Source organism: Oncorhynchus gorbuscha, linkage group LG04, assembly GCF_021184085.1.
Source record: "Oncorhynchus gorbuscha isolate QuinsamMale2020 ecotype Even-year linkage group LG04, OgorEven_v1.0, whole genome shotgun sequence".
Lineage (NCBI taxonomy): Eukaryota > Metazoa > Chordata > Actinopteri > Salmoniformes > Salmonidae > Oncorhynchus > Oncorhynchus gorbuscha.
This window is the reverse complement of record NC_060176.1, coordinates 10,610,523-10,636,264: the sequence shown is the minus strand read 5'-3', so window position 1 is coordinate 10,636,264 and position 25,742 is coordinate 10,610,523. Positions and strand designations below refer to the sequence as shown.

Sequence of the window (25,742 nt, the reverse complement as noted above, 5' to 3'; positions counted from 1 at the left end):
TCAACCATTCAATTGACATACTGTATTATAACTAACTATTTATAAATGTCTCCCCCTGGTGGCGATTGTGAATATATCAGCTCTGAACTGCTTTTTCACTGTAACCGTTTGTTAGAATAAAGTGGTCATGCCTGAATGGCTGTTGATACTTTTTACTTAAATGCACTTTAGTTTCAACTCGGTATTGATGCTCAATTATGTACCTGGTGAAATAAGTAGACTGCACAGTTTATAAAAGGCCCTATCTCTCTTTCCTAACCTTAGCAACACATCTACTACTGAGTACTCCCTCCCCCTCCCTCGGCGGACCCCTCCCCTGCAGCCTAAGGCCGTGGTAGTAGAGGCCTACCAGACATTGCCAAAGCCCCCCAGACTCCCGTCTGGCGGGAGCTCCCCTTCGGCGCCCCGCAACCTGCCCAGCGACTACAAATACGCCCACGACCGGCTCAGCCACTTCCGCATGTCCACCGATGAGCGCATGGCCACCAAGGAGGGCATGGTGTGGCAGCTGTATGAGTGGCAGCAGCGTCAGCAGTTCCGCCACGGCAGCCCCACGGCGCCCATCTACACCGGGCCAGACTTTCTGGACACCTCCTCCTTCAGGGTCACTGTGGAGATGCCTCGCTCCATCTCTGTGCCCCCTTCCCCCTGTGAAGTCCCCCCATCTGTCCCCACCTTCAAACCACTGTCCCCCCACAGGCCACACACCCCCTCAGACAGGGTGACAGTCAGGCCGCTGGATGAGGTGCCACCTGGGGAGTCGCCCACCGGCTCCAGTTCTCCTAGACGGGTGTTTTCTCAGCTTTCTAAGGTAGGACTCTGACCCACTGGGGTTTAAAGGGTTAAAGAGGCTGGTTTACCAGCCTGGGACTGGCACAAGACTAAATGTTTCACAGCTAAGGAACGTTCATCTTTCATAAAAGGGTTTAATTCTCACAGTTACTGAGGTCATTTTGTTTGTAGTGAATTTCCAATTCATCTCTGTCTTAGAGGAATAATAACTTTGACACATTAACCGTTAGAGAAAGGACCAACCATGGGAAGATGAGCATGAGAAGTAGCCCTGCTGTAACTTCCCGGCATCTTCACTTTGATGCCGGGCACAAGCTCCGAAGGATTCACACAGTCCACACCCAGGCCCTCTACACAGGTGGTAGGGTGTGTGTGTGAGTGGGAGCCTCCCCATCGTCCATTCCTCCCATCTCCCAGGCCGGCCCGGCCCAGTCTCCGGGCTCAGACACACACCAGCCTGTGTGGCTGTGTGCGTGTGAGTGGGAACCTCCCCATCACCCATTCCTCCCGGCCCGGCCCAGTCTCCGGGCTCAGACACCCACCAGCCTCTATGGCCGTGTGTGTGCGAGTGTGTGACCCCCTGTGACAAGGCACTGTCCTGCGCCATCCGCACCCTGTGCTGTCTCCCTGCTGGCTGCCACACCCCCCACATGTGAGGCTGTCTTTACAAGGCTGCACTACACCAGCCTCCACGCAGCCCTTATCGCAAGCCCACTGTCCTCACGCCAAGTAAACAGAATGTCCCAGCCTCTGTTTCCTCATCATTCACCCATAACGCCAAGTCACTAATTATGTGTCTTAAATAGAACACTGCCACTCCGCTCGCTCACAGAATAATCATAAACACTCAAAGAGGAGAAGTCTTTTTTTAATGAGCCACAGTTTGTGTGTGAGACCATCCAATAAAGCAATGGTTTATGGGTAATACATTTAGTCTGCAGATGAACTTTGTTTTGATGGTTCTAGCATCTCTCAGACTGGTGATGTCTTTTTGGCTTGAGTGTGTATTTCAGGGCTGTGTTCCATGTACCTCTATGGAATATCACACTAGTGTGTGTGTGTGTGTGTGTGTGTGTGTGTGTGTGTGTGTGTGTGTGTGTGTGTGTGTGTGTGTGTGTGTGTGTGTGTGTGTGTGTGTGTGTGTGTGTGTGTGTGTGTGTGTGTTATTAGCTGCTAATTCAATTTGCCCAGGGCCTCTCAGCCCCCTGTAAACATCTCCACTGTATCTCAACCATCAGCAAGGGTCTCTTTCTTCTGATCTTACATTTAAATTAAAAACCTATTATACAGCAAAAAAAGATTGGCTTGGGAATCTCTGAGGGAATGGCTCACAGTGCTTCTCTCGCTGATAGCAAACAAATGTTATTTTAAGAAGGCATTTGGGGATAATTTATGTGTAGTTAATTCAATCTCTCGTTGTTTGTGTCCTTTTAAGGTTCTGTGAAGGGCCTAGCCAAGGAATTCTGTGTGTTAAGCAAAAATGTCAAACCTTCCAAACCCTGTAGCAACTTCAACTGGGGGCTTTATTTCAAATAAGAGGAGGAAGGATGGAAATAAATACATGGATAGAAGAAAAATCTGCTGTGTGCACAAATGAGTTTGTAAAGTTGCAGGCTTTCCCTTTAAGTTTGGGGTGTTACATATCAGAATGCCCAGTAGCGGGGACAGAAAGCCAGGAACGATCTGAACCACATTGCAGGCATATTCATCCTTGTAAATGTTCATTTATGATTTGCCATTCTGTTTGATCTGTGAAATGGGATATGTAGCCTAATAACTTGTTGATGTCTTTGTTTTCCCACAGACTAGTCAGCTGGAGAGACGGTCAATGCCAGCCATGGGCTACATCACACACACAGTCAGCGCACCAAGCTTGCATGGGAAAACGGTACAGCTTCTGTCTTGTTCATTTATCTTCATCACACACCCAGTTTAAACTATTCTCTGCTTTATATTCGGACTATTAAAGATTAATGCTGAAGGGAACTTCAATGTAATACATTTCAGTCAGAAAGCAGCACCATTTTCAGCTGGTGGATTCAGTGCTGTTCTGCTCTGAAGGGCCTTGTGTGGGTGGCGGGGAGAGAGGAGCAGGTATTGTAGTAGGATGCCTTGGCCCACAGCTCTCTGGGGCCTGAAGAGCTGAGCCCTCACTGCTGCCGCCCTGGTGGCCAGGTGTTGAAGTGCTCTCTCTCTGTCCCTCCCTCTCTTCCTCTCCCTGGCCTGGGCCTGACCCTACTGCAGCCGGAGGAGTTGACCCTGCTGCTCATTCAGCTCAGGAGTCACCAGGCCAAGATGGCTGGTGTCCACGGCGACGCCCTCCACCACCTACATCACAACGGCCTCCTAGGCCCCAGCCTGCAGGTCAGGCCCCCTCGTATCCTCCCCCCTGCAGCCGCCCTGCTGCTCTGCAGCCCCACTCCAATTAATTGTGGATCCCTAGCCCCCAGACAAATCCCCATCACCCGCAGTCTGTGTCTCTGCTAGTGTTTTGGTCCCAGCTCCATCACTCATTGGACTGTGTGGTGTGTTGGTCGTGTCTTGTTGTACTAGTGGCTTAGCGTGCTCCCCTGTTAGCATGGACTGTCTGCAGCTATAGATACACCAGCCTGTGTTGTGTTTGAATGGACGGCCTCACTCATCTGTCGGCATAATGTAGCACTCCGTTGAGCCTCACAGAGACGTGTTTCATTTGATTTGTTAAAAAACAAACATGATGTTGCTCCCAAGCTTCATATCAAGCATGTTGCTTGTTGACTATGCACCGTGCCTGTCTTCACATACATCTACTGTAGCCTTATCTTCTGTTTGAGCTCTTTGCAAACCTGGATAACTACAATGACAAATGTATTTTTGACTTTTCATACACATTTCCCCTCTAAGTCCTGGTTGTGTTGAACTGTGTGTATCTGAGAGGTCATTCTTATTAGTGTAAAGTGATCCTGGGTATACAGGCTGGCTCAGGAGTCTCCCTAGAGCAGGGGTAGGCAACTAGATTCAGCCGCGGGACGGTTTTTGTTGGAGCAAATGGAACCTAATTATAATAATTTGTACACTGAAAATGTTATTGAAGTGGAAGTAATACCTTAATTACAACGAGTCATGATCACATATGTCTCTTTTTTAAATTTGTGGGAGTACTTGGGAACAGATCGCCTAAATTCAACTGAATTCCTGGTGGTTTTACAGTCTCTTTTTTGACCAAAAAGAAAGAAAGGTGCCTGTTGCCGACCCCTGCCCTAGAAGAGCCAGTCCAAACACAGTGCACTGCTCTGATCTCAGACCTGCACAACCACAGTGAAGCTGTAAAGGTGCTCAATGACAACCACCGTCTCTCTCCATCAACGCTTATGTTCTGTTCATCCTCATGTAGACATCATTCACCCGTGCCGGAGGTTTGGCGGCGAACTGAATTATAAGCAGTATACCGCCCTATGAAATGCTTAAGCTATTTGTGTAAGCATCCCTAAACTATTATGATAGCAGGCTTACACTACAATCTAGTTTGGTGTAAATTCTCATAATATAACCGAATCAATTTGCCTGATTTTCTGTCCTATTTTGCCTCATAAATATTAATTTGACTGTATTGATATAATCTCTCCAATGAGAAAGAAGTAGAGATATAGAGTTGTGCTGTAACTGCACCTGACTAGTCTTCCTATACTATAGCCTCCTAGCATCCTTTGCAGCTTTCCGTCTTGTGATCTGTCTCTCCACTCCTCATTGTCTGTCAGGCAGATGATACTTACATGCAACTGAAGAAGGACCTGGATTATCTAGATCTGAAGGTGGGCCCCAAGAGAAAAGATCATGTAAATGATGATTTATCTCTCTTCCTCCTCTCTCCTCTGTAGCCTGCATCCTGCTCTTCCTTCCACTGTCTACAGTGTCAGTCTCTTTCTCATTCACACACCTCCTTCTGCTGCACTCTCCTCTTCTTTCTGACCTCGTTCCTCAGGGCTGTGTGGTTTAGGTTGATGTTGGAATTTAAACTGTCTTCTGTGTGTTTTAACCACTGTTGTTTTTGTTACTAATGCTCTGTATACTGAGAATAATGCTATGCTTCATTCATCTGTGTGTCTTTACTATCAATGCAGCAAAGAAAACCACTTGAGTGCAATATGATCTCATACATAAAATGATCTGATTATCGGCTACAGTATATATTATACAATTTTCTATATTGTGTCAAAGCTAGCTATCCTTGCAATTGGATAAAAGTACATTTGAATAGTACATATTCAACCCTGAAAACATGGGGCCAAAATATCATACCTCCACTGATGGGAACTGAAGTTTCAAGCAGCACAGTACTACATGTCAAAAAATACATTTTGCGTCATAAATTTCACTTCCCATCAGGCAATGCTGCTAAAAGAGACCTACAATGGGCACGTTCGACATTGCAGCCGACATTAAAGGCGTGTCGAGACTGACTGATCTACAAATCACCTTGCATCCTAAATAACTACACAATATTATTTGTAGATCAGTCAGTCACAATTTACCCATGATACATCATGGATTTGATGCTCTCGAACCCGAAAAATATCTTGCTGCTGTGCGGCTTCATAGAATTCAGAGAATGCCAAGAGTGTGCAAAGCTGTCATCAAGGCAAAGGGTGGCTATTTGAAGAATCTCAAATCTAAAATACACTGCTCAAAAAAATAAAGGGAACACATAAACAACACAATGTAACTCCAAGTCAATCACACTTCTGTGAAATCAAACTGTCCACTTAGGAAGCAACACTGATTGACAATACATTTCACATGCTGTTGTGCAAATGGATAGACAACAGGTGGAAATTATAGGCAATTAGCAAGACACCCCCAATAAAGGAGTGGTTCTGCAGGTGGGGACCACAGACCACTTCTCAGTTCCTATGCTTCCTGGCTGATGTTTTGGTCACTTTTGAATGCTGGTGGTGCTTTCACTCTAGTGGTAGCATGAGACGGAATCTACAACCCACACAAGTGGCTCATGGAGTGCAACTAATCCAGGATGGCACATCAATGCGAGCTGTGGCGAGAAGGTTTGCTGTGTCTGTCAGCGTAGTGTCCAGAGCATTGAGGCGCTACCAGGAGACAGGCCAGTACATCAGGAGCAGGACCGCTACCTCCGCCTTTGTGCAAGGAGGAGCACTGCCAGAGCCCTGCAAAATGACCTCCAGCAGGCCACAAATGTGCATGTGTCTGCTCAAACGGTCAGAAACAGACTCCATGAGGGTGGTATGAGGGCCCGACGTCCACAGGTTGGGGTTGTGCTTACAGCCCAACACCGTGCAGGACCTTTTTCATTTGCCAGAGAACACCAAGATTGGCAAATTCTGTCTGATTGGCAAAAAAACTGTCCAGGAGTTGGCGGAAGCTTTTGTCCAGGTCTGAGAGGAGATCCCTCAGGAGACCATCTGCCACCTCATCAGGAGCATGCCCAGGCCTTGTAGGGAGGTCATACAGGCCACACACACTACTGAGCCTCATTTTGACTTGTTTTAAGGACATTACATCAAAGTTGGATCAGCCTGTAGTGTGGTTTTCCACTTTGATTTTGAGTGTGACTCCAAATCCAGACCTCCATGGGTTGATAAATTTGATTTCCATTGATAATTTTTGTGTGATTTTGTTGTCAGCACATTCAACTATGTAAAGAAAAAAGTATTTAATAAGAATATTTCATTCATTCAGATCTAGGATGTGTTATTTTAGTGTTCCCTTTATTTTTTTGAGCAGTGTAGATTATGATTTGTTTAACACTTTTTTGGTTACTACATGATTCCATATGTGTTATTTCATAGTTTTGATGTCTTCACTATTATTCTACAATGTAGAAAATAGTAAAAAATAAAGAAAAACCATTGAATGAGTAGGTGTTCTAAAACTTTTGACTGGTAGTGTAAGTCTAATGCCAGCTTCAGCTGAATGACCTTGTGTGTTGTAATGATTCTACATTCTGCTATCAGCAATTCTCTTCCATTAACAACAGTACAAAGCATTTGATCCTCCTGAAGTGATTTGTATGTACAACACCACAAACCTTAATTAACCTTCTGTTTCTTGGAGTGGGGAGTTCTATTATCGATGTGTACAGTCTGACACCTCTCTATTTCCTGTTTTAAAACAGATCAACAGTATTGACCCGTTGATCGTTATGGTACACAATGTGTTAGAAAACACCCCTCCAGGTTTTGGGTCCAGTTGGAATGTAAGGATGGTGTGCATACAAAGAGATTCCACTGCTTCTCCTAATATAATGTGTATAATGCACTCCTCACCTGCCTGTGTTTGCTGTGATGAGTGGCCATGTTAGAAGAGAGACCCACCTGTGACTGTAGTGCATAGCTTTGCCTGCTGGGTACTGTAGTCCATCATGGTGATGCTGTGTCAGTGTGTGCTGACTGACTGATGTGGACTCTTGTCTCTGCTCTCTGTGAGAGGGAGTCCCATTGCATGCTGTTGAACCCTGGATTGCACTTTGTTTCAAAGCCTTTCTTTTCCTTTTGTTTGTCTTGTAAGCACTATAGAGACGACCCAAGGGTGCTCTTTGAGAAACGTCAATACTGATTATCATATAACACTTGTATTAGAATCAGAGCTATAAGGTCAACTAAATAATGTGTGCTTTGGTTGTAATTGTAAACACACCTACATCTCTATGCTCTTTGAAATGTATCAACAGAAATCATTAGCTCTGTTTGGGCATTAAGTCAATTGAAATCTCTTAGCGAAAGACACTGAAATATATTTACAGTTTATATCAATTCTAACTGGGCCAGTTCACTGACGTCTCTGAGATATGTATTTGGCCAAGTCTGATTTATCACTGTAACAGAGAGGATCTGAAGGAGGTGCCATATTTCCTGCTAGTTCCTCCCTTTCTCTTGGTTCATAAAGAGGACACGGTCGTTAACTAAACCCACAGACACACTGCCAGGAAAGAGCAGCTTTGTGGTTCTCCGTTGTGGCCTCTCTCTTAAATGCACAGATGCTGTTTTTGACCATAAATATATTTGCACAGCTTTTAAAGCAGTCGTATTGCATTGTCTTGTGCACACTACTACCCACGTCTTCTTGTGCACACTACTACCCACGTCTTCTTGTGCACACTACTACCCACGTCTTCTTGTGCACACTACTATCCACGTCTTCTTGTTGAATCATTTTCTGCATACCTGTTCTACATTGTGGTTTCTGCCATCCCAATGTCCTTAGCAAGGTCTCATGCTGTTGCTTGATAATTGCTGTATGTTGTTGTTGTTGAGTGTTATCTATTGAAGTTGGTTTTAATATTTAGGGTAGTTGAACTTTTTTTGCAACTATTACTGGGAGAAGTAAGGTTGTATTTGTGCCTTTGGGGCATTGCAGGTTACAGGCCGTGAAACTCTAAAAGGCAGACCATCGAGACCTGTTCAGATAGCAGAGAGCGATGTTGATGTAAGTATACCGGCCCCCACACCCAGTTTATCCATCTCTCTCCTTTTCTTCAACGTCTATCGTTTTTCACATCTTACAACCCACTACAGAGACAGTGAACTGAGGATTTGAGAAGTTGGTATTGTGTAGTTGTGGTAAACAGAGAGTGTGTAGGGAGGGAACGGAGCAGAGCGAAGATGCAGGACTGTGGGGACAGACAGCTTCACTGTTAAAGCCTGAGAGTATCGACGAGGGATTTTATTTCCAGCTCTCAATTTAAAGGGAAAAATACATGTAATGGGATTTTAGACGTAGAGCTCTTAAATTTTTCAGTTTGATTTCTGTCATCCAGCCTTTTTAATTCTTTGTTTGCTCAGAATGGAGGTAAATAAGCTGGATGTCTTGGCTTTTCATCATTAGCATTGTTCCAGTTTAACAATTTATAAGAATTTGCTGGTGAATTTGTTTGAACAATGAATATTTCATGCAATTAAAACAACAATATACGGCTGTGAAATAAAAAAAACAGCTTAATTATTAATTGAACAGAATGATAAATAGAACTCAAGAATAAACACTCAGTGTGTGAGAAAGATTGTAAACTAGGCAGTCTTATTTTGTTTTCAGAAACATATAACCCATTTCTGCGGGGAAACAAATATGCCAGTCTCAATAAGCACTGTTCTCTTAAAAAGTGAATTTCTAAATATGGATTTTTGATTATGATTGCTTATAATGGGCATTACCATTCTCCACAAGCAGACAGTATAAAGCTTTATTTCTTTATTTTTCACACAGAGAAGATGAGGTCCTCAGGGCATTTCAAAGAGATGGATCTTATTGACATATTTACAGACAGAGCAGACTACAGTAGACTATCAATTTATTCTGCTGGGCACTGTGGTTTGAATAGTGTTTACCAGAAGCTGCTGGGCAGAGGGTCCCTGTTCCAGCCATATACCTAGTCTTCTTAGACCTTATCAATCTCTGTTCTCTGTGCTGCATGCTGCTGTTCCCTGTGCAGGTGAAGTTAAGCCGACTGTGTGAACAAGACAAGATCCTTCAGGAGCTGGAAACAACGATACGCACGCTCAAGGAAGACAAGGTATTATGTTTTCTGGGTTTGTTTGTGTGTGTGTGCACATGTTTGTGCACGTGTGTGTACCTGGGTATGTGTACGTGTGTATTAGCTCCCCCGTATGGTCTCGTGGTGAATACCCCACGCCCTCGTGGTGTCCTGTCCTACAGTTCAAGTTGGAGTCCGTGCTGGACGTGTCCCACCAGCAGATGGAGCAGTACCGGGACCAGCCGGCCCACCAGGAGAAGATATCCTACCAGCAGAGACTACTGCAGGAGGACGTGGTGCACATCAGAGCTAAGATCTCTCAGGTGTCCACGGTAAGGCCTGCTCTGTCTGACCTAACACAGCCTGGCTCACTGATTTGGACATAGCCCCATTGACTGACCACACAACCTCCCTCTCTGTCTTTCTCACTCTCTTACTCTCTATCTCGCTCCCTCTCTTACTCTCTCACTCTCTCTTTATCTATGTTTCTCTTGCTTCATGCAGGAGATGGAGAATGCGTGGAATGAGTACATCAGCCTGGAGAGAAATGTAGACTGGTTGAGGACAGCTCTGGAGGGCCAGATGAACCGCAGTGGTCTCTCTCAGGTCAGGATCGCACCACAACCACACCACTGCAAACACATACTCTCGTACAGATTCCCAGAGGGACGGGAACAGACATCTGTAGTGTTTGTGTTCATGGTTGTGTGTTTGTCTATGAGCAGAAGGAGAAGTCCCAGTTCAAGAGGGAGTTGTGGAGGATTGAAGACGTAATAGCAGGCCTCAGCTCCAGCAAAGCCAACTACCAAGTCACCATCTCCTCTGTGACCAACCCAGGTGAGAGGAGTGTTGTGGCTCTGCCTCCGCTTGCCTCTACTAACACACACTGGAGCTCAGGATGAGCTGGAGAGAGAAATGGACGCTACTTGTCATGTGCTTATATATTTACAGGGGACAAAATGGATGAGTTGATTATGGTCTATATGTGTATTTGGCTTTTGTGGGTGGAGTCTGGTGTTTTTGTGTAATTTTAACGTGTATGTTGTGTGTGTCAAGGGGGTGTTTTACGTGTGTGTTTTTGTGCCTCTAGAGAGAAAACTTGTGCCTTCCGTGTCGCCATCGTCAGTGCCTTCTCTGTCTGCCAGTCCCTCCCTGGGAGAGATGAGACTGGCCCAGCAGCACAGCCCCCACCTCAGCCCCACAACCCCCACCTCCACCCAGCACACCACCACAGCCCTCCCCATATCTGTGTCAAAATGGGTGAGTGGCCCCCACTCCTCTCTCACTCGAAGGACATAGTGTTGAATGTTATCCTATCTGATAGTAAATGTGGTTGAATATGATGGTAAAGGCTATGCTGGTTGGTTGTTTTCTCTGCAGGCAAATGAGGGCGCCCCTCCCCGACCACCACTACCTCAGCTATACAGTCCTGAGGACCACGCCCCCGCCGTGCCTCCGCTGCCCAGGGAAAGCAGCGTCATCAGACACACATCTGTACGAGGCCTCAAACGGCAGTCTGACGAACGCAAGCGGGACAGGGAGATCGGCCAATACACCAACGAAGACAACAAGGTGTGTGCTTGGAGAGAGCTCTGGAGCCGTGTGTCTGTGTGGTACTGATCTCTGTCTCTGTGGGTGTCAGGTGGAGCTGCGCACCTTCCTGAGTGAACCTGAGCTTCTGGGAGTGGGAGGGTCTGGTCACGTGAGGATGGGGGCCTTGGGGCATGATGGTGGCTACCAGACCCTGCCAAGCAGAGGTAAGTAGCTCTAGGTCCAACACATGTAATGCACCTTGATGTAAAGTGGAATAACATGTTTGTTTCTATGAAGAAGTCTTACTCTTCAGAATAAGCAAACAGCTTGAAAGACTAAACAGATTTCCATGTTTTTATAGTGTTCACACCAGCAGAAATATGTGCATTGTAATGTACCCACTGAACATGCTTTGGCTCTTGTGCTCACTTGGGAGTGGTGTTTTCATATTTGCTGTCTTTCTCTCAGGGCCGGCTGGCTCCTCATCCAGGCTAAATCAGTCCACCAACATCTCCTCATATGTTACCCTCCGAAGAGGAGCCTCAGCCGCCTCAGGCCTGAAGGTAAGACTCCAACTATTTCTGACTGACTAGGAGTCAAGAGACAAGGTGGAGAGGCATCACAAATATTGTTTCTAAATCCTGTCATGGCTTTTACTTTTGTGGAGCTGAGACAAGCTGACTTGATTAGATGCAGCATCTAGTACAAAACGCTGAGTACATGGGAAAAAACAAGGTTATTTTCCATGAAGAAAACTTTTGACTTATTCCAGCTGGCCAACAGTATTGTTATAATAATCAAACAAGATTAGAAGTTTAAATTGCTATTGATTAAAAATGTAGGCTAGTGTAGTAGTACAAGTAGATACTGTATTACAGCTGTGGGATAGCCGCTAGTTGTATAGTAACAGTAGAATTACTGACTGCAGTATCCCAGTAGTAGTAGTAGTAGTAGTAGTAGTAGTAGTAGTAGTAGTAGTAGTAGTAGTAGTGTGTGAATGTGGTAGTAGCAGGCCAAGTAGTAGTATTTTGATATATAGAGTGGCGTTGCTGAAGCAAGGAACACAAATAACTATAACTCAGAAGTAGGTGAAATATTTAATATATATATTTTTTATATATTTTTATTTCACCTTTATTTAACCAGGTAGGCCATTTGAGAACAAGTTCTCATTTACAACTGCGACCTGGCCAAGATAAAGGAAAGCAGTGGGACACAAACAACACAGAGTTACACATGGAATAAGCAAACATAGAGTCAATAACACAATAGAAAGGTATATATACAGTGTGTGCAAATGTAGTAAGATTAGGGAGGTAAGGCAATAAATAGGCCATAGTGGCGAAATAATTACAATTTAGCAAATAAACACTGGAGTGATAGATGTGCAGAAGATGAATGCACAAATAGAGATACTGGGGTGCAAAGGATTAACAAACAAAACAAATAACATGGGGATGAGGTAGTTGGGTGTTGTCACAATCGTCGTATGGAGGGGACCAAAGCGCCGCGTGGTGTGAATACATTCTTCTTTATTTAATGAAGAACAAGAAGAACACTTAAACAAAAAACAACAAAACGATTAAGACGAACGTGACCGCTATATAAACAATGTGCAAACGTACAACATAACATAGACACCTAGATGAAAACAACCCCATAAATCTACTAAAAACCCTAGACAGTACAAACACCCTAGAATAAGACAAAAACACACATATCACCCATGTCCCACCCTGACCTAACCAAAATAATAAAGAAAACAAAGAATACCAAGGTCAGGGCGTGACAGGTGTGCTACTTACAGATGGGTTATGTACAGATGGGTTATGTACAGGTGCAATGATCGGTAAGCTGCTCTGACAGCTGATGCTTAAAGTTAGTTAGGGAGATATAATTCTCCAGCTTCAGTGATTTTTGCAATTTGTTCCAGTCATTGGCAGCAGAGAACTGGAAGGGAAGGCGGCCAAGCAGGAGTTGGCTTTGGGGGTGACCAGTGAAATATACCTGCTGGAGCGCGTGCTATGGGTGGGTGCTGCTATGGTGACCAGTGAGCTGAGATAAGGATGTGCTTTACCTAGCAAAGACTTATAGATGATCTGGAGCCAGTGGGTCTGGTGACGAATATGTAGCCAGCCAACGAGAGCATACAGGTCGCAGTGGTGGGTCGTATATGGGGCTTTGGTGACAAAACGGATGGCACTGTGATAGACTACATCCAGTTTGCTGAGTAGAGCGTTGGGGGCTATTTTGTAAATGACATCACGAAGTCAAGGATCTGTAGGATAGTCAGTTTTACAAGGGTATGTTTGGCAGCATGAGTGAAGGATGCTTTGTTGTGAAATAGGAAGCCAATTCTAGATTTAACTTTGGATTGGAGATGCTTAATGTGAGTCTGGAAGGAGAGTTTACAGTCTAACCAGACACCTAGGTCTTTGTAGTTGTCCACATATTCTAAGTCGGAACCGTCCAGAGTAGTGATGCTAGTCGGGCGGGCTTGTGCGGGCAGAGATCGGTTGAAGAAGATGTTGAAGAGACTGCCAGAGGTCCGGACAACAGGCCCTCCGATTTGACACACAGAACTCTATCTGAGAAGTAGTTGGTGAAGCAGGCGAGGCAGTCATTTGAGAAACCAAGGCTGATGAGTCTGCCGATAAGAATGCGGTGATTGACAGAGTCGAAAGCCTTGGCTAGGTCGATGAATATGGCTGCACAGTAGTGTCTTTTATGATGTCGTTTAGGACCTTGAGCGTGGCTGAGGTGCACCCATGACCAGCTCGGAAACCAGATTGCATAGCAGAGAAGGTATGGTGGGATTCAAAATGGTCGGTGATCTGTTTGTTAATTTGGCTTTCGAAGACTTTAGATAGGCAGGGTAGGATAGATATAGGTCTGTAACAGCTTTGGTCTAGAGTGTCACTCACTTTGAAGAGGGGGATGACCGTGGCAGCTTTCCAATCTTTAGGGATCTCAGACGATGCGAAAGAGAGTTGAACAGGTTAGTAATAGGGGTTGCAACAATTGCGGCGGATAATTTTAGAAAGAGAGAGTCCAGATTGTCTAGCCCAGCTGATTTGTAGGAGTCCAGATTTTGCAGCTCTTTCAGAACATCAGCTATCTGTATTTGGGTGAAGGAGAAATGGGGGAGGCTTGGGCAAGACCACTCTAAATATTTAGAGTGGTCTTGTGAAGCAAGGCACACTGATAAGTCAGAAGTATATCAATTAACTAGAGTGTTCTTGCAGAAGCAAGTCACACTAATTAGTGATTCTCATTCATGGAATGTGTACCCCTACTTCTATAATTTGACATTTCTGAAAGTTCCACGGCAGTTAATTCAACAGTATGAAGTTAGCTTAATTAAGGTAGGTGATGCGGTTACTAAAACAGCTGTAGATCGTGATTGGTGTAAGTTATTCCTATTCTGATTTCCGATTTGAATAGCTTAGAAGTAGACTAAGATTTTGTATTCTATGTTGTTGTCCTAGTGGTTGGGAAAGTGGTCAAAATGGCAGCGGTTTCAAAACATTGAGAGAAAAAATTGTTGATGCGGTTACTAAAGCAGCTGTGTGGTTTGATTGGTCAAATATATTTCTGTTCTGGTTTCAAATTTAAATAGCAGAAACGCAGACTAAGATTTCCTTCTCTAAGTTTTTGTATAAATTGTTGGGAAAGTCACATTGTTTACAGTGAATAGAATCTTGGAAGTCTGGGAGTTTTTAACAACGAGAGCTTTAGAATATTGAAGAAATCCCATTAAAGTCGCTGATTTTTTGGGGGGGGAGGACAAAAAGCTTAATAGTTTAAAAAGTATACATTTTATCAAAAGGCTGTGTACAAGAATACTATTCGAGACCGGTATACATGTTTTAAAGTTTGAATGGGGTTTCCCGGCCTGCATGTTTGAATGGGGTTTCTCGGCCTGCACGTTTGAATGGGGTTTCTCGGCCTCCACATTTGAATGGGGTTTCTCGGCCTCCACATTTGAATGGGGTTTCTCGGCCTCCACATTTGAATGGGGTTTCTCAGCCTGCATATTTGAATGGGGTTTCTCGGCCTCCACATTTGAATGGGGTTTCTCAGCCTGCACGTTTGAATGGGGTTTCTCGGCCTCCACATTTGAATGGGGTTTCTCGGCCTCCACATTTGAATGGGGTTTCTCGGCCTCCACATTTGAATGGGGTTTCTCAGCCTGCAAGTTTTAATGGGGTTTCTCGGCCTGCACGTTTGAATGGTGTATGAAAAATTGTGTTCCAAAGAATAAAATCTAAAATAAGTTAGGTCATTATTTAAAATGTGACTTCTGAGCAAGTCACATTAAAGAGCAACTGCCCCTAAAAAACAACTTCTCATTTAAAAGTTCCAATAGCTCAATGACTTAAAAACCTCAAAACACTATAAATTGTAGAAATTCATATACAACTATTAAAAGCTAAAAGGTATGCAACAAAAATATTGTCTCATTTACGTTGAGTAGTTAAGTAGCCCAGAGATAGGCTATCCAAAGTCAAACCAATTTTGCCACGGTTGTACACCAGCTGGATTAAGCTAATTGGCGAAATAATTTGGCTAACTCTTTCCACCTGCAAACACACACACACACACACACACACACACACACACACACACACACACACACACACACACACACACACACACACACACACACACACACACACACACACACACACACACACACACACACACACACACACACACACACACACACACACACACACACAAAACACCCACATCAAACTACACCCCGAAATCAACTCACGTTTAAATTCAGTCATGGCCGCTAACATTTCTTAATGAACCAAATCTCAAACGAGGCCAAATCAGGAATTTCAGCCACCTTTTAATCATCTACAACTTGAGGGGGTGTAAGACAGCCTATGCAATGCTAATGAATGACTGGTTTAAAGACATGCTCCGGAACTTTGGCGACCACTAAGTATTTTTAAACCTCCTGCTTTGGGCTCAATGTGTCAATATGTAGATCATACATGCACAATATGAGAAGAATGATTTAGTTCAATTAGCCACGAAATCTCGAGTTTGAAAGCAAAACATATTCTGGAAGCTGTGCTGCGACATTTTACCTACATCGTTCCCCACGTGGGCCAGCTCCCTAGCAATTCAAGTTCTAGCCACGACCCCAAGATGCACACACAGCAGAGCCTGAGAAATAGCAATGATGTGGTGCACATATCTAAATGACCAAAAGTAGGAGAACACTCGTCGAACATCTCTTTCCAAAATCACGGGCATTAATATAGAGTTCATCCCATCTTTGCTATAACAGCCACTCTTCTGGTAAGACTTTCCACTAGATGTTGGAACATTGCTGCGGGGACATGCTTCCATTCAGCCACAAGATCATTAGTGAGGTCGGCCACTGTTTGATGGGGTTGAGGTCAGGGCTCTGTGCAGGCCAGTCAAGTTCTTCCACACCAATCTCAACAAACCATTTCTGTATGGACCTCGCTTTGTGCACGGGTGCATTGTCATGCTGAAACAGGAAAGGGCCTTCCCCAAACTGTTGACTCAAAGTTGGAAGCACATAATCGTCTAGAATTTCATTGTATGCTGTGGTGTTAATATTTCCCTTAACTGGAACACCCACCCCCTAGCCCGAACCATGAAAACAGCCCCAGACCATTATGTCTCATCCACCAAACTTTACAGTTGACACTATGCATTCGGGCAGGTAGCCTTCTCCTGGCAACCCAGATTTGTCCGTTGGATTGTCAGATGGTGAAGCGTGATTCATCACTTCAGAGAATGCATTTTTCCACTGCTCCAGAGTCCAATGGTGGCGAGCTTTACACCACTCCAGCCGATACTTGGTATTGCACATGGTGATCTTAGACTTGTGTGCAGCTGCTCATCCATGGAAACCAATTTTATGAAGCTCTCAGCAAACAGTGCTGATGTTGCTTCCAGAGTCAGTTTGGAACTCAAAAATGAGTCTTGGAACCGAGGACAGCACTCGGCAGTCCCGTTCTGTGAGCTTGTGTGGCCTACCACTTTGCGACTGAGCCGTTGTTGCTCCTAGACGTATACTATTCACAATAAGATCTCTTACAGTTGATCGGGGAAGCTCTAGCAGGGCAGAAATTTAACAAACTGACTTGTTGGAAATGTGGCATTCTATGACGGTCTCGCGCTGAAAGTCACTGAGCTCTTCAGTAAGGCCATTCTACTGCCAATGTTTGTCTATGGAGATTGCATGACTGTGTCCTCAGTTTTATACACCTGTCAGCAACGGGTGTGGCTGAAATAGCCCAATCCACTAATTTGAAGGATGTCCACATACTTTTGTATATACAGTGTATGTTTCGTAGTAAGTAGTAATTTTTTCGTAGTAATTTTTGGGGACCACTTTTGGCTCGTGAGCGCAGCTTTCAGATCTACTGGCTAAAAAGTATACAGGAGAACCTCTTTAATGTTGCAACATGGACCGAGAACTCATCGTCTGGGAGTGCAGGCCGAGATTAAGCTAGAAACCCCATTCAAACTATAAAACATACCGGTCTGGAATAGTGTTGTATACAGCTTTTTTAAATAAAATGTATACTTTTTAAACTATTACGTTTTTTTGTCCTCCCCCAAAAAATCATCCACTTTAATGGGATTTCTTCAACATTCTAAATTTCTCGTTGTTAAAAACTCCCAGACTTTTTTGCATCTTGATCTAATGTAAAATTATTGTGGCACCTAAACTCTCTTTAATCTCTCCTTTCTTTCCCTCCTGCTCTCCCTCTCCCTAATATAATAATAATATATGCCATTTAGCAGACGCTTTTATCCAAAGCGACTTACAGTCATGTGTGCATACATTCTAAGTATGGGTGGTCCCGGGGATCGAACCCACTACCCTGGCGTTACAAGCGCCATGCTCTACCAACTGAGCTACAGGACCACTCCCTCTCTGTCTCCCCCTCTTCCTTTGCCATCCTCTCCACTGCTCCCTCCCTCCCGCTCTCTCTTGCTGGTGTCGTGGGCTGTGTTAATTTATACCCTCCCTCCCTCCTCTCAGGAGAGACCAAAGAGTGCCTTGGAGCGTCTGTACTCTGGGGATGTGCTGCAGCAGCAGAGCAGGGGGAGGATGAGTGCTGAGGAGCAGCTGCAGAGGATGAAGAGGCACCAGAAAGCTCTGGTCCGCCAGCGCAAGAGGACCCTGAGTCAAGGAGAACGCCAGACCTCTTCATCACGAGCCTCCTCCTCCTCATCATCACAGCAACGCCCCATTTCTGCAGACATGGGCTCAGTACGTTAGAGCTACGCCTCACACGCCTAAAGCATGACGATTAGAGCTACAGCTACAATGCATGCAGAAGTAACAATGCATGCGACCACTAATACATTTCAGTTGCCTAGGGTTTTCATAGTGCCGTTGATGTGAGTTTGAGTGTGTGAGTTGGCCTGAACTAGCTGGTGCAGCAGGTAATTGGGTGTGAGAATTGACTGCTGTGATTGTGTGAGCGGTGAGAGGTGAGAGATGCTGTGGTGTGACATGCAGGTGGAACTCCTGGTGTTCTCACCTAGGAAGTGAAGGACTATGAATATGCAATAACAGAAAGGACAGAATAGGCGGGGCCCCGGATTTCAAATGTCCTTGACTCCATCGCAAGAAAATGATTGGAAGGATTGAGAGATATTCACATAATTAATGCATTTTAGACTACAGTCTGTCTCTACTGAAGTAGACTCTGCTATGATAGTGATCATGGTAATGATTAACCTCACTTCCTCAACTCTATTAAAGACCCTGGGAGATATGGAAACGGCATTCTTATATGTCGGCCATCTTTAACTGTGTCAAAGTGCTTTTTGTTGGTTAGCTTGTGAGAATCTTTACGTGAATTATTAGTACTAAACACTGATGCATTAATGCAGCTTCAGTAAATGAGCTTTGTGGGGGTTGATTGTAGTTGATTGATTGTGCTACACTGAATCATATCCCTACTGATGCATTAACGGCCCATAGCCATTACCTCCCTCCTCCCTACACCCACCCCTGGCTAAACAACAAGTGTTATCTCAGCTATTCTCTAATGTTACCTCAATACTGGAGATACAAACAGCAGCTAATAACTCTCTCAATCTGTCCCACCCTGACTAAACTGCAGTTTGACCTATTCTCAGGCTCCATGACAGTGTTTCAGTCTGTGTTCCTATCACTGCACTAGTGCAGCCCACTGCTAAGATACTAACCGCAAACCCTTCTTCTAGAACGGTCTGTCATTCTCTAACCAGGTCTCATTGTGCTGCTCAGATAAAACATACATAATCCTGCAGATTAAAAAAACTAGACTTTTTTACATTGTTTATTTTCACTGCCATTTTAAAGAGTGGATAAGTGTGGATATAGACTGCTGGATTAAACATTTTCTAACATCATCTATTGACTCATCACATTATACATTTAATGTGCCTTGTCGTTTTGATACGATGCAACATCCGTCTGATACTGTGCGTTTTAGTCGTTTAGTCTTTGTACGTGAGTTAAAGCTTCTACGGCGTGACTTTAGCAGTGTGAATGTAGTTCTGATTGTGGTGACTTGTGGATCTTACCACCACGTATCTCTCCTCGTTAACGGACTCCACACACAGCAAGGCCTAATGTAAAGTACATGTATCCATTGTGCCAATCATTTACAGTCGTATCAGAACTCAAATCAGCATATTATTTCTCTGTTAATCTGCAAATGGAGGATCACTAAACTCCCTCCCACTTCGCCACATATATAATGTAGAGGTTTGCAAATAAGAAATAAACACAAATATTCCTAATAAATGCATGCTTGCCATGTGTTTTTTCTTCATTGCATGTGTATTAAATATGTATTTGTGGTATTTACTGCAGTGGGCATTTTTTGTTTCCGTCTAGTAAGCACAATGATGCCTGGGACCAATATGTACATGTAAATGGATGTAGCTAGATGGATCCCTCTCTCCTCCTCATCTTCTCCCTAATCACTGACTGCACAAGTAGAGTGATGCATGCTGTGGTCTGAGAGCTTGGGACTTCACATACTGCACGTGCATGTGCACCACACCCCCATCAACAGGCCTGTACATGCTGGTGGTTTTGCTTGTGGAGAATACTGTTGCATTTCTTCTGTTGTATGCCATTGTATGTATGTTTGAATGGAAAACACGCACAGAAATATCACCTTTTTTATTTGAAAAAGGGAAAATGCACAATATACAGTATAGCTACAGAGAAGAAGAAATCAACATCTGTAGAGTCTCACACTGGATGTTGCCATGAAATTGTAGCAACAAATCCAGAGTCAACAGTTGGAAAGGGGACTAATAATGTGGTTGTTTTGGTGTATCACTGTTGTGTCTGTGAAGCAGCAGTATGGTTGTATTGATGTGTAACTGTTGTGTCTGTGAATCAGCAGTAATATAATACTGTAGCTCAGTTGGTAGAGCATGGCGCTTATAACGCCAGGGTAGTGGGTTCGATTCCCGGGACCACCCATACGTAGAATGTATGCACACATGACTGTAAGTCGCTTTGGATAAAAGCGTCTGCTAAATGGCATATATTATTATAATCAGCAGTATGGTTGTATTGATGTGTAACTGTTGTGTCTGTGAAGCAGCAGTATGGTTGTATTGATGTGTAACTGTTGTGTCTGTGAAGCAGCAGCATGGTTGTATTGATGTGTAACTGTTGTGTCTGTGAAGCAGCAGTATGGTTGTATTGATGTGTAACTGTTGAGTCTGTGAAGCAGCAGTATGGTTGTATTGATGTGTAACTGTTGTGTCTGTGAAGCAGCAGTATGGTTGTATTGATGTGTAACTGTTGTGTCTGTGAAGCAGCAGTATGGTTGTATTGATGTGTAACTGTTGTGTCTGTGAAGCAGCAGCATGGTTGTATTGATGTGTAACTGTTGTGTCTGTGAAGCAGCAGTATGGTTGTATTGATGTGTAACTGTTGAGTCTGTGAAGCAGCAGTATGGTTGTATTGATGTGTAACTGTTGTGTCTGTGAAGCAGCAGTATGGTTGTATTGATGTGTAACTGTTGTGTCTGTGAAGCAGCAGTATGGTTGTATTGATGTGTAACTGTTGAGTCTGTGAAGCAGCAGTATGGTTGTATTGATGTGTAACTGTTGTGTCTGTGAAGCAGCAGTATGGTTGTATTGATGTGTAACTGTTGTGTCTGTGAAGCAGCAGTATGGTTGTGTTGGTGTGTAACTGTTGTGTCTGTGAAGCAGCAGTATGGTTGCGTTGGTGTGTAACGGTTGTGTCTGTGAAGCAGTAGTATGGTTGGGTTGGTGTGTAACTGTTGTGTCTGTGAAGCAGCAGTATGGTTGCATTGGTGTGTAGCTGTTGTGTCTGTGAAGCAGCAATATGGTTGTGTTGGTGTGTAGCTGTTATGTCTGTGAAGCAGTAGTGTTTGTGTGTAACTGTCATGTCTGTCTACCCCTCCTCCTCCAGTGGAGGCGAGAGCAGGAGTTTGACCTGCAGTTGCTGGAGCGGGCTGTGCAGGGGGAGGAGGCGCGGGGTGTGGTCCAGGGTGAGGAGTGTCCAGCAGAGCACAGTGATAGACCTCGGTCCCAGTCAGATGAGTGGCTGACCCTCCGCTCTACAGCCACGTCCACACTTACCCAGGAGGTGGATCTGGAGACGCTGGACTATGACCTGGACCTCAGCCGAGAGGTACAACCTGACCCTCACCACCTCCACCATCAAACCTCACCAAGTCAGAGCTGGTCACTTTAACATTTCATTAAGGACTTAGTACTGTCACAATGTTGTTTAAACAATTGAATAGACTTGTTTTCAGCTTCAATGGTTATATTCCCTAATCCCTACAGTAATGGTACTAGAGTCGAATAGCTATTAGTAGGAAACCTCTACTGTGTGTTTTTCTCTGTGTGTAGCTGGCCAAACCTCAGAAGGTGTTAATCCCTGAGCGCTACATAGACCCAGAGCCTGAGGAACCTCTCAGCCCTCAGGAGGTGGAGGCTCGCCATCGCAACATGGAGCGCATCAAGAACATTCTGGCCAAGTCCAGGTATATTACAGCACCACCACTACACACCGGGCCAATATGGAAGATCAGTTTGACAGGCCATTCAATCCATTGTGTAATGGTGTGTGTGTGTCCGTGTGATTAGTGTTCAGATCCTGGCGGGGCCCTCTGTGGCGGTGGACCAGCCAGAGGTGGTGGGTCTGGACTCAGCCCTACTGAATCAGGAGAGGATCATCACCATGTCTTACGCACTGGCCTCAGAGGCCTCCCTCAAGAGCAAGCAGGTCGCAGGTAATACCAACACACACAACTGGACACACTCTCTGCAGTAATACCAACACACACAACTGGACACAATCTCTGCAGTAATACCAACACACACAACTGGACACAATCTCTGCAGTAATACCAACACACAACTGGACACACTCTCTGCAGTAATACCAACACACACAACTGGACACAATCTCTGCAGTAATACCAACACACACAACTGGACACAATCTCTGCAGTAATACCAACACACACAACTGGACACACTCTCTGCAGTAATACCAACACACACAACTGGACACAATCTCTGCAGTAATACCAACACACACAACTGGACACACTCTCTGCAGTAATACCAACACACACAACTGGACACAATCTCTGCAGTAATACCAACACACACAACTGGACACACTCTCTGCAGTAATACCAACACACACAACTGGACACAATCTCTGCAGTAATACCAACACACACAACTGGACACACTCTCTGCAGTAATACCAACACACACAACTGGACACAATCTCTGCAGTAATACCAACACACACAACTGGACACACTCTCTGCAGTAATACCAACACACACAACTGGACACAATCTCTGCAGTAATACCAACACACACAACTGGACACACTCTCTGCAGTAATACCAACACACAACAACTGGACACAATCTCTGCAGTAATACCAACACACACAACTGGACACACTCTCTGCAGTAATACCAACACACACAACTGGACACAATCTCTGCAGTAATACCAACACACACAACTGGACACAATCTCTGCAGTAATACCAACACACACAACTGGACACAATCTCTGCAGTAATACCAACACACACAACTGGACACAATCTCTGCAGTAATACCAACACACACAACTGGACACACTCTCTGCAGTAATACCAACACACACAACTGGACACAATCTCTGCAGTAATACCAACACACACAACTGGACACAATCTCTGCAGTAATACCAACACACACAACTGGACACACTCTCTGCAGTAATACCAACACACACAACTGGACACAATCTCTGCAGTAATACCAACACACACAACTGGACACAATCTCTGCAGTAATACCAACACACACAACTGGACACACTCTCTGCAGTAATACCAACACACACAACTGGACACAATCTCTGCAGTAATACCAACACACACAACTGGACACACTCTCTGCAGTAATACCAACACACACAACTGGACACAATCTCTGCAGTAATACCAACACACACACAACTGGACACACTCTCTGCAGTAATACCAACACACACAACTGGACACAATCTCTGCAGTAATACCAACACACACAACTGGACACACTCTCTGCAGTAATACCAACACACACAACTGGACACAATCTCTGCAGTAATACCAACACACACAACTGGACACAATCTCTGCAGTAATACCAACACACACAACTGGACACAATCTCTGCAGTAATACCAACACACACAACTGGACACACTCTCTGCAGTAATACCAACACACACAACTGGACACAATCTCTGCAGTAATACCAACACACACAACTGGACACAATCTCTGCAGTAATACCAACACACACAACTGGACACACTCTCTGCAGTAATACCAACACACACAACTGGACACAATCTCTGCAGTAATACCAACACACACAACTGGACACAGTCTCTGCAGTAATACCAACACACACAACTGGACACAATCTCTGCAGTAATACCAACACACACAACTGGACACAATCTCTGCAGTAATACCAACACACAACTGGACACACTCTCTGCAGTAATACCAACACACACAACTGGACACAATCTCTGCAGTAATACCAACACACACAACTGGACACACTCTCTGCAGTAATACCAACACACACAACTGGACACAATCTCTGCAGTAATACCAACACACACAACTGGACACACTCTCTGCAGTAATACCAACACACACAACTGGACACAATCTCTGCAGTAATACCAACACACACACAACTGGACACACTCTCTGCAGTAATACCAACACACACAACTGGACACAATCTCTGCAGTAATACCAACACACACAACTGGACACAATCTCTGCAGTAATACCAACACACACAACTGGACACAATCTCTGCAGTAATACCAACACACACAACTGGACACACTGTCTGCAGTAATACCAACACACACAACCGGACACACTCTCTGCAGTAATACCAACACACACAACTGGACACAATCTCTGCAGTAATACCAACACACACAACTGGACACAATCTCTGCAGTAATACCAACACACACAACCGGACACAATCTCTGCAGTAATACCAACACACACAACTGGACACAATCTCTGCAGTAATACCAACACACACAACTGGACACAATCTCTGCAGTAATACCAACACACACAACTGGACACAATCTCTGCAGTAATACCAACACACACAACTGGACACAATCTCTGCAGTAATACCAACACACACAACTGGACACAATCTCTGCAGTAATACCAACACACACAACTGGACACAATCTCTGCAGTAATACCAACACACACAACCGGACACACTCTCTGCAGTAATACCAACACACACAACTGGACACAATCTCTGCAGTAATACCAACACACAACTGGACACAATCTCTGCAGTAATACCAACACACACAACTGGACACAATCTCTGCAGTAATACCAACACACACAACTGGACACAATCTCTGCAGTAATACCAACACACACAACTGGACACAATCTCTGCAGTAATACCAACACACACAACTGGACACAATCTCTGCAGTAATACCAACAAACACAACTGGACACAATCTCTGCAGTAATACCAACACACACAACTGGACACAATCTCTGCAGTAATACCAACACACACAACTGGACACAATCTCTGCAGTAATACCAACACACACAACTGGACACAATCTCTGCAGTAATACCAACACACACAACTGGACACAATCTCTGCAGTAATACCAACGCACACAACTGGACACAATCTCTGCATTAATACCAACACACACAACTGGACACAATCTCTGCAGTAATACCAACACACACAACCGGACACACTCTCTGCAGTAATACCAACACACACAACTGGACACAATCTCTGCAGTAATACCAACACACACAACTGGACACAATCTCTGCAGTAATACCAACACACACAACTGGACACAATCTCTGCAGTAATACCAACACACACAACTGGACACAATCTCTGCAGTAATACCAACACACACAACTGGACACACTCTCTGCAGTAATACCAACACACACAACTGGACACAATCTCTGCAGTAATACCAACACACACAACTGGACACAATCTCTGCAGTAATACCAACACACACTCTGCATCTAGTCTGCAGTAATACCAACACACACAACTGGACACAATCTCTGCAGTAATACCAACACACACAACTGGACACAATCTCTGCAGTAATACCAACACACACTCTACATCTAGTCTGCAGTAATACCAACACACAAACTGGAGGCACTCTCTGCAGTAATACCAACACACACTCTGCATCTAGTCTACAGTAATACCAACACACACATTCTGCACCAGGTCTGTAGTAATACCAACACACACTCTGCATCTAGTCTGCAGTAATACCAACACACACTCTGCATCTAGTCTAC

The 25,742-nt window shown here is 44.5% G+C and overlaps 1 protein-coding gene across 14 annotated transcripts in view; it reads left to right on the top strand.

Annotated features, from left to right (window-relative positions):
- The window catches only part of LOC124033634 (pleckstrin homology domain-containing family A member 7-like), a 174,094-nt gene that overhangs the window by 138,858 nt on the left and 9,494 nt on the right, over window positions 1–25,742 (top strand). For 5 of the 14 annotated variants that reach the window (XM_046345763.1, XM_046345758.1, XM_046345762.1 and 2 more), the window contains 18 exons: window positions 265–811; window positions 2,597–2,680; window positions 3,037–3,156; window positions 4,530–4,607; window positions 6,920–7,000; window positions 8,161–8,229; window positions 9,233–9,313; window positions 9,457–9,606; window positions 9,779–9,880; window positions 10,000–10,111; window positions 10,365–10,534; window positions 10,655–10,846; window positions 10,917–11,031; window positions 11,276–11,370; window positions 17,853–18,083; window positions 21,270–21,491; window positions 21,716–21,849; window positions 21,953–22,098. In XM_046345763.1, coding sequence (XP_046201719.1) covers window positions 265–811; window positions 2,597–2,680; window positions 3,037–3,156; window positions 4,530–4,607; window positions 6,920–7,000; window positions 8,161–8,229; window positions 9,233–9,313; window positions 9,457–9,606; window positions 9,779–9,880; window positions 10,000–10,111; window positions 10,365–10,534; window positions 10,655–10,846; window positions 10,917–11,031; window positions 11,276–11,370; window positions 17,853–18,083; window positions 21,270–21,491; window positions 21,716–21,849; window positions 21,953–22,098 — 2,729 coding nt within the window. The remainder of the gene's footprint in view (window positions 1–264; window positions 812–2,596; window positions 2,681–3,036; window positions 3,157–4,529; window positions 4,608–6,919; window positions 7,001–8,160; window positions 8,230–9,232; window positions 9,314–9,456; window positions 9,607–9,778; window positions 9,881–9,999; window positions 10,112–10,364; window positions 10,535–10,654; window positions 10,847–10,916; window positions 11,032–11,275; window positions 11,371–17,852; window positions 18,084–21,269; window positions 21,492–21,715; window positions 21,850–21,952; window positions 22,099–25,742) is intronic. The other 9 variants (XM_046345759.1, XM_046345766.1, XM_046345764.1 and 6 more) reach the window with 9 other exon arrangements.